The 20,224-nt window shown below is 36.4% G+C and overlaps 1 protein-coding gene and 1 pseudogene across 2 annotated transcripts in view; both read left to right on the top strand.

The window, feature by feature from the left end:
• Positions 1 to 20,224, top strand: part of NEDD4 (NEDD4 E3 ubiquitin protein ligase) — a 135,657-nt gene that overhangs the window by 5,431 nt on the left and 110,002 nt on the right. Inside the window, exons 1-2 of one of the 2 annotated variants that reach the window (XM_042941945.1) lie at positions 10,526 to 10,600; positions 12,404 to 12,498. In XM_042941945.1, coding sequence (XP_042797879.1) covers positions 12,452 to 12,498 — 47 coding nt within the window. In that variant the 5' untranslated portion in view covers positions 10,526 to 10,600; positions 12,404 to 12,451. Of the gene's footprint in view, positions 1 to 10,525; positions 10,601 to 12,403; positions 12,499 to 20,224 lie in introns of those variants that run through there. The other variant, XM_042941944.1, reaches the window with a different exon arrangement.
• On the top strand, positions 15,544 to 16,206 carry LOC122222005 (annotated as a pseudogene).

A 20,224-nucleotide genomic window follows, 5' to 3' on the forward strand; every position in this document is an offset into this window, starting at 1 on the left:
TTGGACGCTTAACCCACTGAGCCACTCAGGTGCTCTCGTAGAAAATGCTTTTTAGAAGCCAGGCACTAAGATCTGGGTGCTCAGTGTGCTCACACCTGCTGGATGTCATTGCTTTTCAGCAATCTCAGCAAACAGTTAAGTGTGCGTGTGTGTGTGTGTGTGTGTGTGTACTGTGTGTTTATATATGTACATACATAAATGTATACCTATTTCTATATCAATCTGTATTTAAAAATTATTAATTCAGGGGCACCTGGGTGGCTCAGTAGGTGAAGTGCCAGAGTCTTGATTTTGGCTCAGGTCATGACCTCACCATTCCTGAGATCAAGCCCCACATCAGGCTCTGTGCTGACAGTGTGGTGCCTGCTTGGAATTCTTTCTCTCTCTCATGCTCTCTGCCCCTCCCTGCTCACGCACATGCTTTCTCTTTCTCAAAATAAATAAACATTAAAAAGTAAATAAATAAAAAGCATTAATTCATAGCACTTTCTCAATTTAAAATATCATGCCTCAGGGTTCTTTCCAGTCATAAGTACCTTCTCTACCAATGAAAATTCTTACTTTTCTTAGTCTCACTATATTTACGTATTTTCCCAATTCATTTACTTATGTTTTTTGTGTACCTAATTTCCTAATCATGCAAGCATCTTCTCTGTCTGCCACTTGTGCACCCCCACTTTCAGCTTTCATAGTACTGCTGTTGCAACTTTGTGCAACCTCCTCTGTGTCCCAAGCCATTGGGTACCCACTGATGCATCTCTGTATGGCACCTCCCTTTTCCTCTAGTCCCCCATGCTGCTGAGCATGTTGACCATGCACTTCCATGAAACTCCCTCCTCCCCTGACCCCTGCCTAAGGTGGGCCTGACGGTGACTCCTCTGCACCAAGAAGAGAAGGTTAGAAGGGATTAAATGTATATATATATGTATATACATTTATATAATATATATTAGCAATTCATATATCATATAGGAATAGAATCTTGGAGCTGGAAGGCACCTGTAAATAAGTCATTTATGGTGCATAGGGGTATAGAAAATTGAATTTGACTAGGATGGAATTCTGGCTCTGTCATTCTCTGTGATCTGGCATAGGTATTTGACATCTGTCAGAGCGGGATATTTACATCAACTGATAGGGTGACCATCCCCTAGCTGTGTCTGGTATTCATATTTTACAGTACCTAGAGAATGTGAGATTGCTGATTTGAGTTGCTAAACCCACTGTTCTACTGAATTCTGTGGCCATCAGTGTTACTGGCCTCTCCCTTCTCTGTGTGGCTCCCTTGCTAATCCTATCAAAGTTTTAAGAGGATAAACAAATGCAGAAGGTAGGAGAAGTCTGTAGATAAATGCAGGGAAAAAGACACAGCAAAATGAAAAAAGGTTTTGATAAGACTTTCCTGAAGTCTTGAGGAATAAATATGTCTGTGGTGCAGCATCATAACTGCATGACCTGACCCAAATGTTTGGCTTCCCCCATCTGAGATATGCTGTGGCAACGAATGCAAACAATCATGCCAGTGCATAAAGATGTTTTAATGAAAATATCCTCCCTCAAAGTAAAAGAGTCAGCCTAAATATAATCAGAGCTGCCTTTAATTGAGTGTCTGCTGTATTTCAAGTACCAGGCCACATGTTCTTATACATCAGTTATTTAAAAAAATTTTTTAAGTATATTTATTTTGAGATAGAGACAGAGAAAGTGAGTAGGGGAGGGGCAGAGAGCGGGAGAGAGAATCCCAAGCAGGCTCTGCACTGTCAGCATGGAGCCTGATGAGTGTCTTGAACTCACAAATTGTGAGATCATGACCTGAGCTGAAACCAAGAGTCGGACGCTTAACTAACTGAGCCACCCAGACACCCCTCACACTTCAGTTATAACCATTGAATCAGTTTTGCAAATGTAGATAGTGTTATCCCCATTTTACAGATGAGGAGTCTGAGATTGTGATTTGCTCAAGGACTCAGTCCTATTAGGTAGCAGATCTGGACTTGAATCTCAGATTTTGTTAATACTAAAGACTTGGTCTTTCCAGTGTCCTGCTGCAAATAATTGCCTAAATAAAAGAATTTAACAGAAAGAGTCTCTTTCATAGGAAGGTTATAAATGTAACATGCAAAATTAACTTGTAACTGTTTTTATGTTCTTCCATATCTTCTGTCTTTTTGTTGTTGTTGTTAATAGGTTTTAGGTAGACCTTGAATTCTGTGTTTGCTTAAAAAATATTTGTTCAGCAGTGACTATGTGTAAGGCATTTGGATCAGGCCATGAGGTGATAATGATGAAAGGCAGACTTCACTGAATTTATAGCCTACAGGAAGAGAAGGACAGTAATTATGTAATCACACAAACATTTTATAAATGTTATGAAGGAGAAAGAATGTGAGATAAAAACATATAATAGGAAAGATGAATTAATCTTTCATGGTATGAAGGAGGGGAGAAAGTCTAAGGAAAGACTGAGGAAGTCATCTTTATTTATTTAAAAAAAATTTTTTTTAACATTTATTCATTTTTTGAGACAGAGAGAGACAGAGCATGAACGGGGGAGGGTCAGAGAGAGGGAGACACAGAATCTGAAACAGGCTCCAGGCTCTGAGCTGTTAGCACGGAGCCCTACGTGGGGCTCGAACTCACGGACCGTGAGATCATGACCTGAGCCGAAGACGGCCGCTTAACTGACTGAGCCACCCAGGCACTCCTGAGGAAGTCATCTTTAAACTGAACCTAAGGATGAATAGGAGTTAGCCAGGTGAAGAGTGAGGCAAAAAGCCTTGCAGGTAAACAGAACCACATGTGGAGAAGATGAGATGGAGAGGAACATAAAGAAGACTAGAATGGTGGAGGAGAAAGGACAGGGCCAGGACATAAATCTGGAGAGGAGAGAAGAGCAGAGCCCAGGCAGGCAGTGCCTGAAAGTCACATTAAGGATTTTGAATTGGATCCCCAGTGGAATGGAAACTCACTAAACGTGTGCGTACATGCACACACGCGCGCGCGCGCACACACACACACACACACCATCATCATCATTGACATTTCAATGTTAATATTTGTTCCTCACATACTTAACTTTTTCCCTACTTATTATTTCTTCATTTCTTGTCACATCTCCTGGCTTTCCATGTAGGATCACTTTTTTCTGCCTGAGGTGTATCCTGTAGAAGTTTTTTTAGTGAGTGTTTGCTGGTAATAAATTTCCTTGGTTTTGTTTTTGTCTGAAAACATCTTTATTTTGATTTTTTTTCTTTTTGGGGGGAGCGGGGAGAGGAGTAAAATTTACAAATAGTGAAATGCATGATTTTAAAGTACACTTAGATGTACAGTGCTTTTTTTTTTAAGTTTATTTATTTTAAGAGAGAGAAAGCACGAGCAGGGTAGGGACAGAGAGAAGGAGAGAGAGAATCCTGTGAAGGCTCCACACTGTCAGCACGGAACCCGACGTGGGGCTCAATCCCATGAACTGTGAGATCATGACTTGAACCAAGATCAAGAGTCAGACGCTTAGCCAACTGAGCCACCCAGATGCCCCAAGGTACAGTGCTTTTCAACATGTCTAACCCACAACTCAGTTAAGATCTAGAATATTTCTGGGGCGCCTGGGTGGCGCAGTCGGTTAAGCGTCCGACTTCAGCCAGGTCACGATCTCGCAGTCCGTGAGTTCGAGCCCCGCGTCAGGCTCTGGGCTGATGGCTCGGAGCCTGGAGCCTGTTTCTGATTCTGTGTCTCCCTCTCTCTCTGCCCCTCCCCCGTTCATGCTCTGTCTCTCTCTGTCCCAAAAATAAATTAAAAAAAAAAGTTGAAAAAAAAAATTAAAAAAAAAAAAAAAAAAAGATCTAGAATATTTCTATTACTCCAGAATGTCCCTTTGGGCTCTCTTCCAGTCAACTCCCCACTTCACTCTCCAGAGACAACCTTTTATCACCATGGATTAGTTTTGCCTGTCCTGGAATTTCATATAAATGAAATCATACAGTGTGTACACTTTTGTATGTGGCTCCTTTTGTCTAATGTAATGCTTTTCAGTTGCCCATGTGGTTGTTTGTATAAGCAACTCATTCTTTTTATTGCTGAGTAGTATTCCATTGTATGAATAAACCAGATGTTTATCCATTTTCCCTCTGACAGATACTTCCATTGTTTCCAGCTTTTGGCTCTTATGAATAAACCTACTGTGAACATTCATCTACACATCTTATGAAAGTATCTTTTCCACAAGTATAGGTTATTAGCTTGATGTGTATCTTTCCAGAGGCATTTTGTGTATAAACGTATATGGTGCCATCACATATAAGAGTAGTGTTAAAATGTGAAGTGATGATGAGCTGTTTTTTTTTTTGGAAATTATACAGTACTGATTGAATAAGTAAAGTGGTAGTTTTTGAGAAGGGAAATAGTCCCACAACTGCATTAACTACAGCACTTCCCTTTCTTACCTTCTTGCTCTTTACCTGTGCATATCAACTTTTGTTAAAACACAGGCTACTGGCTCCACCACTGCCTGATTGAGTAGGTATGGGGCCTGAACTTTTGTGTTTCTAATAAATTGCCATGTGGTGCTCATATTACTGGTGCAGGGAATACACTTTGAGAACCACAGCTCTCTCTTAAATCTAAGGATTTTGAGTATTCTAGTTTATTATGGTTATTAATGCCAGACGCTTCTTAGGATCTTTGACCATGCATAGCAAATATATAGGAGTCATGTACTCCACCCTTACTGGGATAATCCTCACTTTATGTATTTTCCAGTAAGAGTGATCTAGCATTTACAATTTTGTAACAGGTTTCAAGTAAATTTACACACCAGAGGAAGAAAACTTCTGGCAGTCATAGGTTCAGATTTTTAGTTTTGAAAATATGGTCACCATAAATTATATAACATGTTGCCAAAAAAAAAAAAAGAAAAGAAAAAAGAAAAGAAAAGAAAGTACATCCCTCCTTCCAACTCTAGTCATTTTTTGTTAAATAAATATGCAATATTATTACATTATGTGAATATAGTATTATTCATGTTGGAACCATTGTGCCATGTTTATAATTATGGCACATTTTTTGTTTGCTTTAGTTTTTTTTTTAAGTTCATTTATTTATTTTGAGAGAGAGAGAGAACAAGTGAGCACAAGTGGGGGAGGGGCAGAGAGAAAGAGAGACAGAATCCCAAGCAGGCTCCTTGCCATCAGAGCAGAGCCCAATGTAAGGCTTGAACTCACGAACTGTGAGATCACAACCTGAGCCGAGATCAAGAGTCAGAGGGTGAACCCACTGAACCACCCAGGTGCCCCTTGCTTTAGTTTTCTGTATACTTGTCACAAATTTGCAAACTGTCTGACAGAGTTTTGAAACTACTCAATGTAAATGTCATATATATACGACATTGAGTGTGTATGTATGTGTATATAGAGCTATCCATTCCTTTTTCTTCATTCTTGTCAGAGACAGCCTCTTGCCACATCGCATTCTATCTGAACTGCTTGCACTCTACACCTGATGTGTAGCCATCACCTGCAGGCTTCCATTTGCCCTTATTGTGAGAATCCCCTTTATCTTTTTTTCTGTGTTGGAGCTCCTGTTTCTGTAATCTCTTGTCTTCCTCCTCCCTAATTTATTCCATCATTTGCTAATATACATCCTCTGTACAGTAGGCAGTTACTTTTGACTGGAGTATAGCATGATAGGGTTATCTGAACTTGTCATTTCACTGTGGGGTTCTCACATATAAGTACTTACAACATTTGGTTCCTCCCCTCCCTGGCATCATTCAGTTTCCTCAAAGAGAAGTCTTCCAGTCATCTGTTTTGTGGGTATAGATCTGGCAGCCAGTGTTCTGGGCTCACTGTACAAACTTTTCCTTTCTTGATAAAATGCCTTAATCCTTCTTTCAGCTACTTCAGAAAGCTTTGTGGTTAATCAAGAATTTGTTACCCTCTGCTCTGTGCCAAGTATTCTACTGAGTTTCACAGAGGATACAAAGATAATGAAAAGATAAGTTTCCTGAGCTTCAAAATACCACAATTTTAATAGTGCAGAAAGACACATCGTTTATCTCCGCAGATACAAGACCATATGTGATAAGTGCTGTAAAAGTGGGCTTTAACATCGAGAGGGGAAAATTCATTTCAACTATGAAATCTTTTTGAAAAGATGGCATTTGGACTTTGAAGAAAAGGCAGGCCTTTCTTAAAGAAAAAACTTCTATGTAAATTTATAAAAAAGTTATAACTTAAAAAAGTTATAAATTATAACTTAAAAATTTATAATTTATAAAAGTTATAAAATTTACAAAAAGTTTAAGAAGTAAAACAAAAACCTTCATCATCTCATTATTTTAATAGTTATTATCGCTGTTAAATATTTCCTTCTAATCTTCATCCATCTGCATATCTTTTTTCAGTTATCACAGAATAAATATCACTCTGCATCCTGATTTTTCCAATTAACATTATAATTATTTTCTCTCATTAAATGATACTCTCTCTCTCTCTCTCTCTCTATATATATATATATATATATGTATTTTTTTTAATGTCCATCCACTTTTGAGAGACAGAGATAGAGTATATGCGCACAGGAGCAAGGAGGGGCGGAAGAGGGAGAGAGAGAATCCCAAGGAGGTTCCTTGCTGTCAGCACAGAGCCTGACACGGGTGGGGCTTGACCTGATCCAAGATCAAGAGTCGGATGCTTAACCCACTGAGGCACCCAGGTGCCCCTGTCATTAAAAAATAATACATTTTAAATGACTGCTCAGGTGATACAGGACAGCTCTACATTTCCTTTTCCTGGAAATGGGGGCATTGACAAAAGATTAAGGAGCAGTTGGTAGCTATTTTCATGAATTGTGGAGAAAATCTCAGGTCTGAAAAGCTGCTTTTAATTACTGTAGCCTCCTGCATAGATAACACATTACCATTTTATTGTGTACTGTCATTAAGAAAAGCCACATACCTTTGCTTGCCATTTGTGACTTTTATATTTCACTTTCAAAAATCAGGAAAGCTCTCTTAGGAGTGGAGGGGATACTCAAACTTTAGCAAACAGCTGTGGTCTGTTTCCGTTTTGAATAAGGAAGAGTTGTTTAATTTTTGTTTCTTTTTTCCTCATTTGAGCACTGTCCAAGTTTCTATTAACAGTACTTTGAATATCATGTTTCCAAAATTATTGAAGAGTTTAGTTTCTAGTTGCAGCATTTATGCTCTTCATTTTCAAAGATGATGTGAGGTATGATTTCTGCTTATGGATGTGATTGCAAAGACCCATTTTGACAATTTTCTAACATTAATTTGTAAAATGCACAGATGTGAATGGAAATGTGAAAATAAAGGGCATTTCTTATTTAATTTTATGACAAAATCTCAAGTCAATATAGCTTCACATCCATTAACACCAGCAGCATCGAAAATAATTAGTTCTGATTTTTGTGGAAGGAAATGCAAGAAGGTTTAAAAGTCAAATGTATTTGTCACTGTGAATAATTTATCATCCCCTGGAATTTTTAAAATTAATGCTTGTTACATTTTTCTCCAGGAGACTTCTGGGGGATTTTTTCAGTAGAGGCTCCACCAATATGGATTAACTATTTCAGATTGTTTCCTCGATTAAATTTATATCTAAATTATAAACACTTGTCTGTGTTTACAAAAGTTGGGATTTTCAAATAACGTTATTTGCTGATGGCACTTTTCATTACACTTGACCACTTGAAAATGTTTGTATTTATTTATTAAGTCATCTCAGAAAAGTGTTCTGATTTTCAGAATTCAGTGTGGGAGATCAGTACCTAATAAAGCACAGCCATTTCCCAGTCAAGTGGTATAGTGAAAATGTGGCTATTGGGGCCAGTAGAATCCTTTAATGGGCCTATTTAGTCAGTGGGACTTTCCAGGAAGAGTGACTGCAGATCTTTTCAGTTTTTTGGGAATCAGTCCCTGAAGAAAACTGAAATTTCAGTTCACATATTTTTCTCTCTGGTTTTTAATTCCATCTTTCTTCTGATACCTGAGGATTTCCCTTCTTTCTTGCACCATCAGCTCTGTATTTAGTTCTATTTAGGCATAGAGGAAACATATTTTATCTAGCATCTTTTGTAAAGATTTTTGTATTATCTGAATTTATCATCTGTTTTAGAGCTAATAGAATATTCCCATTATCATATTTATTCAGTGAACTTCCAGGAATGAGGGTGGTCGTAAGCATTTAGAAATAGAAGAAGATTGAAATAAACATTCTGTGATATGTGTATTATCTCCTTTCCAGACCTCTGCTCAGAAGGGAATATGACTGACTACTTGCTGATGGAATGATTGTATAATAGAATCCATGAGGTTGCTCTCTGCTGGGCAACACTTATTTCATATTTCTTGATCTTAGAAATACTCCTGTGAATGCTGTTGTGCTTATGTCCTTGAGTACGTGAGTGAAAGTTTATCTAGGGACTAGACCTAAAAGTAGAATTTCTGAGTTATTAATTTAGAACATTAGTAGGTTTTCCAAATGTCTCTTCAAAATGAATCTTCAATGTATACTTCCTAACAACAGTGTATTAGATTTCTCCCTGATTACTGGTGAGATTGAATATCTTTTCATGTATTAACTGTACATTCTCTATGATTTCTTGTATTAGACTGTTTATATTTCACCCCCAGGTTTTTTGGAGTTCTTTATGGATTCTAGATAATTGTAATTTGTCAGTGGCACACATTTTAGATACTAACACCTTGTCTGTCCCCTTGACTTCTCATTTTGTTCATGGCATCTCTTCTCTTGCAAAAGGTACATAATTTTAATATCAAATCTAACCACTTTTCCCATTAGAGTTTGTATTTTTTAAAATCCTTTCCTACCCCACTGTCATAGAAATATTCTAAAATTTCTTATGAAAATTTTAAAGTATTCTTTTTTTGCTTTTAGACTTTAACGTAGTTGCAGTTTGTTTCTGTATATAAGATAAGATAGTGGTTGAATGTTATTGTTTACTTCTTTACTCATTTTTACTCTTACCTATGAATTTTACAATTATTGTTAAAACCTATGAAAAAATTTGGGGGTGAGGGAGTTAGAATTGTTGGGGCGCCTGGGTGGCGCAGTCGGTTAGGCGTCCGACTTCAGCCAGGTCACGATCTCGCGCGGTCCGTGAGTTCGAGCCCCGCATCGGGCTCTGGGCTGATGGCTCGGAGCCTGGAGCCTGTTTCCGATTCTGTGTCTCCCTCTCTCTCTGCCCCTCCCCCATTCATGCTCTGTCTCTCTCTGTCCCAAAAATAAATAAAAAACGTTGAAAAAAAAAATTTTTAAAGAATTGTATTGAATTTATAGGTTACTTTGGAGAAAACAGACAATAATTGGAATAATTCCATCCATGAACACAGTAAATTTCTTCATTTATTTAAGTCTTTTTTGTGTTCTTCAATAAGTTTTTATAATTTTATCCATAAAAGTGTTTTACATTTCTTATTAATTTTATTTCTCAGTGTCTAATAGTTTTGCTTACTTGGGAATTTTTTAAAAATAAGCATTCTGTTTTGTAATATTTTCTTACTCACCTTTTAATTTCAAACAACCTAAAATCTACAGGACAGTTAAAATAGTGCAATGAACACCTGTATAACCCTCAGCTAGATCCACAAATTGGTAACATTTTACTCATTCCTTTATTTATACACACACACACACACACACACACACACACATTCACATTCAACATTTTATTTGCTTAGCCATTTAAACGTAAATTGTACTCTATCACATTTTATCCCTAAGTATTTCAATATGTATCTCAAAAGACATTCTTATATTAAACCTCATAACAGTATATAATACCTAGGATATTTAGTACTTGATATATTACAGTATCAATATACTATAGTTTTATATACTGTACAATCTATTGAGTGAGATTTTTAAAATAATGAGCCTAGGGAAAAAAAGAGAGACACGACCAAGAAACAGACGCTTAACTATAAATAACCAACTGGGGAGGTGGGGGTAGGGATGGGGTAAATAGGATGGGATTGAGGAGTGCCCTGGTGGTGGTGAGCACCAGGTGTTTGTTTTTTTTTTTTTTTTATTTAAGCGTTGAATCAATGAATTGTATACCTGAAAGTAATATTACACTGAATGTTAACTAACTAGTATTTAAATAAAAACTTTAAAAAAATTACCTTTTTGAATAGTTATTACAAATGATTATAAGCTCTTGATTTTTATTGTGTACATAGCAACAATGATAAATATTACTACTAGGAATTTGGATGTAGATTTTCTTGGAAGCAATGGTAAGGTCTTAATGTAATAGTTTAACACTAGTTTATTTGTGTTTTCTTTGTATATATCAAGTTATCCACAAATAACAACATAGTTTTTTATTTTCTCTCATATCTTTTTAATCAGATTAATTCTTAAAAAAGATTCCTCCAAGTAATTTTAATATCCTGAATACTTTATTTGAGATATATATATATTTAAACATATGTGTCTTAGATAGGTTATAAAGTACATGAAAATAGTATATAAATTTTTGTATTTTAGGAAAATTCCCGAATTGTGAGGGTCAAAGTGATAGCTGGAATAGGCCTTGCCAAAAAGGATATCTTGGGAGCTAGGTAAGTACATTAAGTCGGTTTGTAATTTTAAAACTGCACTGGTTATTTAATTTTTTCTAAACTTTGGTTTCCTGCATAATTGAATAATATTATTAATAGGTAAATTATTGTGTAAGGCAGAATGATTATGTTTCCAATTGGTGTTTTACTAAATTCGTTGCTATCTGAACTATCACATAGCAAGGTTGGGGATTCTGGAAGGGAAAGACGCAGAGAGTAGATTCCCAAACTGTGCCGATGGACATCTGCTGACCCTGAATCACACATGTTATAGCAGATTCAAAGCATCTCAACTAAAGTCAAAAAATCTGGGGCCCCTGGGTGGCTCAATTGGTTAAGCATTCAACTTCACCTTAGGTCATGATTTCACAACTAGTGAATTCGAGCACCGCTTCAGGCTCTGTGCTGACAGCCCAGAGCCTGGAGCCTGCTTTAGATTCTGCCTCCCTCTTTGTCTGCTCCTCCCCCACTTATGCTCTCTCTCTCTCTCTTTTTCTCTCTCTCTCTCAAAAATAATAAATAAAACATTCTTTAAACAATTTTTTAAAAATAAAGAAAAAGATCTGAATAGAGATAAGAGTTGTTGCCCAAGAAACATGGTTTGTAGTTCTTGTCCAAATAAGATAATTAATTATATGATAAAAGAAAACAAATAATCATCAGAGAAAATTGCAGAATCCAGAGTCTCCACAACTTAATATTTATAATGTTTAGGATATAATTGAAAATTATATGATCTATAAAGAACCAGGAAAATGGAACACGTTTTAATAGCATGCTTATACTTGATATTATACCAGCAAAGATTGAAAATCTCAGGAATGAGATAGAAACCATAAAAATAATTCTAGAACTGAAAAATATAATATTTGAAATTAAAAGTCTTGGTGGAATTGACAGCAGAATGCCGATGAAGAGGAAAACTTAATTGCCTTAAAATTAGATCAATAGAGATTATTTTCCAATTAGAAAATGACAGAGACAAAGATTGAAATAACTTTTTAAATGAACAGTGACTCAGGGATTTGTTAGAGAATATCAGACAGTCTAACATACATGTAGTTAGAGTCCTAGAAATAGAAGAGGCAAAATTTTTTTTTAAGTTTATTTATTTATTTTGACAGAGAGAGTGAGAGAATGTGAGTGGGGGTGAGGTAGACACAGGGAGAGAGAGAATCCCGAGCAGGCTCTGTACTATCTGTGTAGAGTCCAACACATGGGGCTCAAACTCATGAATCGTGATTTCATGACCTGAGCCAAAATCAAGAGTTGGACACTGAACCAACTGAGCTAAAATCAAGAGTTGGACAGTTAACCGACTGAGCCACCTGAGGCAAAACATTTTTTAAGAAATAATGGTTGAGCATGGGATTCTCTTCCTCTCGCCCTCTGCCCTTCTCCCCTGCTCACACTCTCTCTAAAATTAAAAAAAAAAAAAAAAAGAATGGCCAATTTTTAAAAATCTGATGAAAGATACAAATAGATAGTATCCAGAAATCCCAAGCAGGATAACACTAAGAGGAACAAGTGAGGCACATCATAACCAAACTGTTGAAAGACGAGTATAAGGAAAAATCCTGACAGAAGAAAGAGAAGAAAATGACGTTATTACGTGCATGGGAACTACCATTTTGGTTAAGGGCTGACTTCTCCCAAGAAACTATGGAGGCCAGAAGAAAATGCAACAATAGAATAACAGTTGTCAATCCAGAATTCTGTATTCAGTGAAAATGTCCTTTAGGATGATGACAAAATAACAGCACTTTCAGATAAAAGAAAACTATAAGGTTTTATCATTGGCAGACCTGCAGTATAAGAAGAGCCAAAGGAAGTTCTTCCAGCTAAAAAAGAATGATAATAGATGGAAACACAGATCCTCAGAAAGGAATAAGGAAACGGTAAATATCTGGGAATATGAAAAATGCCTTATGTTGTTTTTATCATAACTTAAAAAAAATAAAACGTATGCCTGTTTAAATCACAAATTACAACATTTCTTACAGGATTTATGTTATATGTAGATGGAATATATATAACAACTATAGCTTAAAGGACAGGAATAGGTGTGGGTTATTGTGATGAAAGAAAAACAACTGAATTTAGTTGCCTCCTGGGCATTTTACATTATGACAACCCTGCTCACACCCAGGGTCTGGACATTTAGATAAGGACCTGAGCTTAAGATTTCTATCACAAGTTCCCCCTATGTGTTCTCCAGGGCACCTTTTTAAAATAACCACTTAGAGTTAAGACCACAAAAAGTTAGTGACGTCCACCCCAATCACCTTATAAGTAATCGGTGGTTGCTACCTTGTTCTTTATCTCTTACTCACTCATGACCTGGTAATGGAAGACTGCCCTTCTTCTGGCTCATTGCTTTCCCTTCCACCACCCCTCCCCCCCATTTCCTCCTGTTTCTGGGATCTCTAAGTAACAAATCTTGTGACTTACTTCCTTTATGTGGGTATATTAAAACTGCCTTCAATCAAAATGACCCTGAGGTTTTCACTTCCCCAAAGCAGGAGCTCACATGCTGAGGAGCTACCTGTCAACTCCATGTGGGTGGTTTATTCCTCCTCACTCAGCACATCATAATTTGCACATTCTTAATATAATACACCAGTTCCTGCTCCTCAACACAGTTATGGACCTGTTTAGTAGAGTGGTACAATATTAAATGTAAGTGGAATAAAAAATTAAGGGTGTGTTTTGTAAGACTTAGATAAGCCACTGAATATAATGTAAAGAATTATAGATAAAAAAACCAAAAGATATTTTTAAATGAAATTCCTGAGAAAATAAATAATTAAAAGGCCAAGAAATGAATAAATGATCAAGAAAAGAAAAAAAAGAGGGAAAGAAAAGAATAAAAAACGAATAATAAATTGGTAGACCTAAATTCAATCTTATCAATAATAACATTAAACATTAATGGACTAAGGCAAATATGAGGCAGAGTCAGAGGTTGTTAGAATAGATTGAAAAACAAGACCCTATTACATGTTGTTTATAAAAGATGCATCTAAAATATAAAGGCACAGCTAAGATGAAATAAAATGCATCCAAAGAAATATGCCATACAAACAGTAAGTGTAAAAAGACTGATGTAGATTTATTAATATCTGATAAAATAGATTTCAACACCAGAAAGTATTTGCAGACATGTCATAACAATAAAAGAGGCTGTAACCAGGAGGTTACAGGAGGCTGTAACCTTCATAAATCATAAATAAATTATAAAACAATCATAAATATGTGCCTGATAACAGAACTTGAAAATAATATGCATAATGTTATGCATGATAATATGCAACATAATATTTTGCAGCCAAGCTGGACAGAATTAAAAGGACAAATAAAAAATTCCATAATCATAGTTGGAGACATTAACACCTCTCTCACCAGTTGATGAAACAACTAGATTAGAAAATTAACAAAAACATAAATTTGAACAATATTGTGAACAACTTCAACATAAGGAACACTATTTCTAACAACTGCATGTGTACATTCTTTTCAAGTGGACATAGTACATAAACTAGCATAGCCCATAAACGTATTATCTATTTCTGCATGACTCTGATTACCATAAACTTAGCAGCTTAAAAGAATGCACACATATTATCTCATAGTTTCTGTGGGTCAGAATCCTTTCATGCGTTAGCTGTGTTGTCTACATTAGGTTCTCATAGAGCTGCAATCAAGGTATTGGCCAGGGGTATGACCTCATCTGAGACTTACTTGGGGAAGGGTCCACTTTCAAACTCATGTGATTATTAATAGCATATAGTTCCTTGTAGGCCGCCAGACTGACGGTTTCAGTTTTGCTGGCTGTCAGACACAGGACACCCTAAGTTCCTTGCCATATGACCTTCTTCATATGGCAGCTCACAAGCTAACATCTTGCTTTTTCAAAGCTAGCAAAGGAGGGGGTCCCCAAGCATACATAGTCTTTTGTAATGCAATCATATACATTTTGTCAGTTTTTCCATAATGTATTTTAGGATTGGTTAGGATGCATAGGTTCTTCCCACATTTAAGAGGAGGATACCACAAAGGGCATGAAAAGTAGGAGGTGGAGATAATAGGAGCTACCCTACAGTATGTCAGTCATAATATGTTGGGCCATAAAACAATAAACAACTGCAAAATTCACATTCTTTTGAAGTGTGCATGGTACATTCACCAACATAGACCATGTTAGGACAAGTCTCAGGAATTTTGAAAACACTGAAATTATATGTAGGAAGTTCTCTGATAACAAATAAAGTTGTTAATGAGTAACATGATGTTTTGAAAAAACCCAAATATTTGGAAATAAAGCAATACTCTTCTAAATAATATGAGTCAGAGAAGGGATCACAAGAGAAGTTAGGAAAAAATTTGAACAGAATGAAAATGAAAATACACAATATTAAAATTTGTGAGATGCAGCTAAAGTAATATTTAGAGGAAAATGTATAGTTTGGAAATGCCTAACTTAGAAAAGAAGCAAAATCTAAATGAATGATTTGAGTTCTGATCTTAAGAAATTAGAAAAAGAAGAGCAAATTAATTCCAAAGTAAGCAGAAGGAAGAAAATAATAAAGGTAACGACAGAAATTAATGAAGTAGAACATGCATAATGATAGAAAAAAATCATTGAGGTTGGGGCATCTGGGTGGCTCAGTCAGTAAAGCAGCCGACTTTGGCTCAGGTCATAATCTCATAGTTCATGAGTTCAAGCCCCACATTGGGCTCTAGGCTGGTAGCTCAGAGCCTGGAGCCTACTTCTGATTCTGTGTCTCCCTCTCTCTCTGCTCCTCCCCCACCTGCACTCTGTCTCTATCTCTCAAAACTGAATGAACATTAAAAAAAATTTTTTTTTAAGTCATTGAGGTCAAAAGCTTATTTTTTGAAGGGACCAATAAAAATTTTAAACTTATAGCTATATTGATCAAGAACAAAAGAGAAGGCACAAATTCACAAATTACCATAATGGGAATGAAAGCAGAGGGATTGCTGTAAAGCCTATGGAATTGAAAAAGACAAAAAGGGAATACTGTGTACAACTTCATGCTAATAAAGAATTGGACACAACTTAGATGAAATAGACAAAATTCTTGAAAGACACAAATTACCAAAATCAATCGCAGAAGAAATAGAAAGCCTGAGTAGCCCTATATTGACTGATATATAACAATATATGACCAGGTAGGCATTTTCCTAGAAATGTAAGGTTTGTTCAACATTAAAAAAAAAAATCTATCAATGTAGGATATAGTGGAAGTGCCTTCACTTCCAGTCTTTTTGGTCTTGGCCGCAGAAGCAAGATGACAAAGGGGATGTCGTCATTTGGAAAGCATCACAGTAAAATGCACATAGTGTGCTGCCATTGTGGCTCTAAGGCCTACTGCCTTCAGAAGTTGACCTGTGGCAGATGTGGCTGTCCTGCCAAGTGGAAGAGAAAGTATAACTGGAGCGCCAAGGCTAAAAGATGAAATACCACTGGGACTAGTTGGATGAGACACCTAAAAATTGATCCCAGAAGATGAAAGCATGGATTTCATGAAGGAACAACACCTAAACCCAAGAAGGCAGCTGTTGCAGGATCCAGTTCATCTTAAGGATTTCAACGATAAGTCACACAATAATAAATGATCTGATTTTTTTTTAAAAATCTATCAAGGGTGCCTGCATGGCTCAGTCAGTTAAGCGTCCAACTTCAGCTCAGGCCATGATCTCACAGTTGTGAGTTTGAGTCCCGCATCAGGCTCTCTGCTGTCAGGACAGAGTCTGCTCTGGATTCTCTCTCTCTCTCTCTCTCTCTCTCTCTCTCTCTCTCTCTCTCTCTCTGCCTTTCTCTCAAATAAGTAAACATTAAGAAAAAAAAATCTATCAATGTAATTCATCATATTTATATGGTACAGAAATAACACATTTTCACTTCAGTAGGTATGGAAAGTACATTTGACAAATCCAATACCTGTTCACGGTAAAAAAAAAAAAAAAAAAATCACAGCAAGCTAAGAATAAAATGGAGGATTCATTTAACATCCAAAAATTAATCAAGGGGTGTCTGGGTGGCTCAGTTGGTTAAGTGTCCAACTTTGGCTCAGGTCATGATCTCATGGTTCATGAGTTTGAGCTCCATGTTGGGTTCTGTGCTGACAGAGCCTGGAGCCTGCTTCAAATTCTATGTCTCCCTCTCTCTCTGCCCCTCCCCTCCTCACACTCTGTCTGTCTGTCTCTCTCAAAAATAAGTTAACATTAAAAAAATCAAGGTAGTTCATTATATTAATAGAAAAAAAGAAAAATACATGATCATTTCAATGAAAGGAAAAAATCATTAGCACCTCTTCGTGGTAGAAACTCTTAATAATCTAGGGACAGATGGGAATGTTCTAAACGTGCTTAAGGTTATTGTGGAAAAAAAAAAAACAAAAAAACAAACAATAGCTAACTTCATACTCAGTGGTGACAGTCTGAATGCTTTCTACTTAAATTCAGGAATAAGGCAAGGTTTTGTCCTTTTACAGTCAGTTCAACACTGTACTGGATGTCCTAGCTGTGTGATATGGCAAAGAGAAGAAATAAAAGTAATGTAGACTAAAAAGGAAGAAAATTGTCTGTTTGCAGACAACATGATCATGTACATGGAAAGCCATAAAGAATCTAAAAAAAAAAAGCTGCCAGACCTAATAAGGTACAAGGCCACAAGATACAAACTCAGTGAACCAAAATTGATTATATTTTTATACCCTATCAATGAACAATTGGAAAATAAATTTTAAAAATATCAATTTACAATAGCATAAAAAATAAAAACTTAGAAATAATTTTAACAAAAGATCTGTACAAACTTTACACCGAAAACTATAAAACATTGGGATGCCTGGGTGGCTCAGTCAGTTAAGCGTATGACTCAGCTCAGATCATGATCTCACAGTTCACAAGTTCGAGCTCCCGTCAGGGTCTGTGCTGACAGCTCAGAGCCTGGAGTGTGTTTGGATACTGTCTCCCTCTCTCTCTCTGCCCCTCCCACACTTGCTCCTGTGCTCTCTCTGTCTCTCTTTCAAAAATAAATAAACCTTAACAAATTTTTTTTTTAAAAACCAGTAAAACATTGTTGAGGGAAATCAAAGATCTAAATCAGTGGATAAATGTGCTGTGTTCATGGATTGGAAGATTCGCTTTTGTTAGAGTTTTAGCTCTCTTCAAATTGAGTAGATTTGGCATAATCCCAGTCAAAATCCCAGCATGATCTTTTCTTTTTCTTTCTTTTTTTAAACATAGCCAGATTTTTTCTTTAAGTTTATTTATTTATTTTGAGAGAGAGGGAGAAAGGGAGAGATGGAGTTGGGGAGGGGCAGAGAGAGGGGGAGAGAGAGAATCCCACGCAGGCTCTGCACTAACAGTGTGGAGCCTGATGTGAGGCTTGAACTCATGACCCTGTGAGATCATGACCTGAGCTGAAATCAAGAGTCAGATGCTTAACCAACTAAGCCACACAGGTTCCCTCACAGAAAGATCTTTTAAAGAAATTGGTAAATTGATTCTATTATTTTTATGGAAAGTCAAAGGACATAGAGTAAACCAAAACAATTTCATAAAAGAGCAAAATTGGAGAAGTTATGCTACCTAATTTCAAGCCTGACTATCTAGCTACAGTAATCAGAACAGAGTGGCATTGGCATAAGAATAAATAAATTGTTCAACGGAATAGAAGAAAGAATATAGAAATGCACACACACATATGCGCACACACACACACACACACACACACACACACACACATGGCTGATTGCTTTTCGACAAAAAGTATTAAGGTAATTCAAAGGGAGGTTAGTCTTTTCAGTACATGGTACTGGAACAGTGGGTTATCTGTATGGCACAAAATGAACCTTGTTCTTTATCACACATTATATAGAAAATAAGAGCTAAAATTATAAAACTTCTGCGAGGACAATACGAGAAACTCTGTGCTCTACTGGGGTACACAAAGATTTCTTGAACGGGACTCAAAAAGTATGAAACACGAAGGAAAGTGTTGAAATGGACTTGATCAGAATTAAAAACTCTTGTTGTTTGAAAGACACAATTAAGAAAAGGAAAAGGCAAGCCACAGATGGGGAGGAAATATTTTCAAAACCTGTATCTGATAGAAGCCTTTAACTCACAATATATATAAAGATCTTTTACAATTTAAAAATAATATGATAGAACAGCCAATTGAAAATTGGGCAGAGCTCTTAGACTTTTTAGTTATGAGTAGGAGTAATAAGAAATTGTTCTTATGATATTAGGAATAATAGTTCTGCTGTATTGGCATAACTTATTTGAGTGTCTTTAATCTTGATACTAATATCAGCGTAAATATATTTTTGCTACCAGATGGTAGCTCTTTTCATGTGTTCAAGTTCCCTCTGCATTGTGGTAATCTACTACTCAGTGTTAGTCTTTATTTTTCCATGTTGGAAATATATATCACATAAGTATCTGTAAATCATGACAGAAACTGCAAACCGTTTCCTAAGACTTTTGTTTTTGGTTATGCAGTAATAAGAAGTTGCTAATTTATTTTGTTCATGATGACTTTATCTTACTCCATTACCCTCAGAGAATACCATTTTTTTAAAAAGATATCTGTAAATCTTCTATCTAGCTGTGTATAAGATTATTTTCTGTTTAAGTCCCACCCTTCCACCCATACCCCATTCTCTCCAAAAAACTCCTAATTGGTGTATTCCCTTCATGTCGCTATGTGACTGTGAATAAATAATGTGGAAAAAGGCAAAAAAAAAAAAGGGGGGGTGGGGGGAGGGAAAATCAACTCTGAAACAGCCAGGTGGCAGTGTCTAGCTGGGTGGTGAGATTGAGGATATATACTTATATTTACATTTACGTTTAACATTTATATTTGAGAATACACAGTTAGTTGTTAAAACCATGGATGAGATTGTGAAGGGAAAAGGTAGAGAGAATAAAGTACCAAGGGCAATACTTAAGGGAGTTTCAGTATTTAACTGGCAGGTAGTAGGAGAGGATCCTAAGAAAGCAACCGAGAGAGAACAATCAGGATAGTATAAGGACAACCAGAAGGGAGTTGTGTCATGAAAGCAAATGAGATTAGTTTCAAAGAGAAACTAATCAGTAGTATTAAATAAAGAGAGGACCAGCAAAATCAGTGCCTGGAGAGTGTTGATTGTTTTAGCAAAATTGGTGATTTTAGCATTTTCAGAGGGATGGGTTAGAAAGAAAGAGGTGGCAACCAGATTCTAAGACTTTGAAGAGCAGTGGGGGTTGAGGAAATGAAGAAAGGGAGGTGGTGGGCTAGAGTAGCTAAGAACATGGCCTCTGAAGCCAGGTGCTTGAGTGTCAGTTCTCACTCTTGCACTTAGTAGCTGTAGGATCTGCTATGATTTGAACTATCTCTCTGTACAAAATAAAAACAATAATCATACCTACCTCACAGGCAGTTATAAGGATTCTAAGAGTTAATATATGTAAACTGCTTAGAATGGTACCTGGCATAGAGTAATTGCTATATAAATATTAGTCATTATTATTATTACAGATTATTTTCCTAGAAAGTTTGAGGTGGGAGGAAAGACAATCTAGATCACTTTGCTGGAGGAAGGAAGA

Source organism: Panthera leo, chromosome B3 (assembly GCF_018350215.1).
Source record: "Panthera leo isolate Ple1 chromosome B3, P.leo_Ple1_pat1.1, whole genome shotgun sequence".
NCBI classification, from domain to species: Eukaryota; Metazoa; Chordata; class Mammalia; order Carnivora; family Felidae; genus Panthera; species Panthera leo.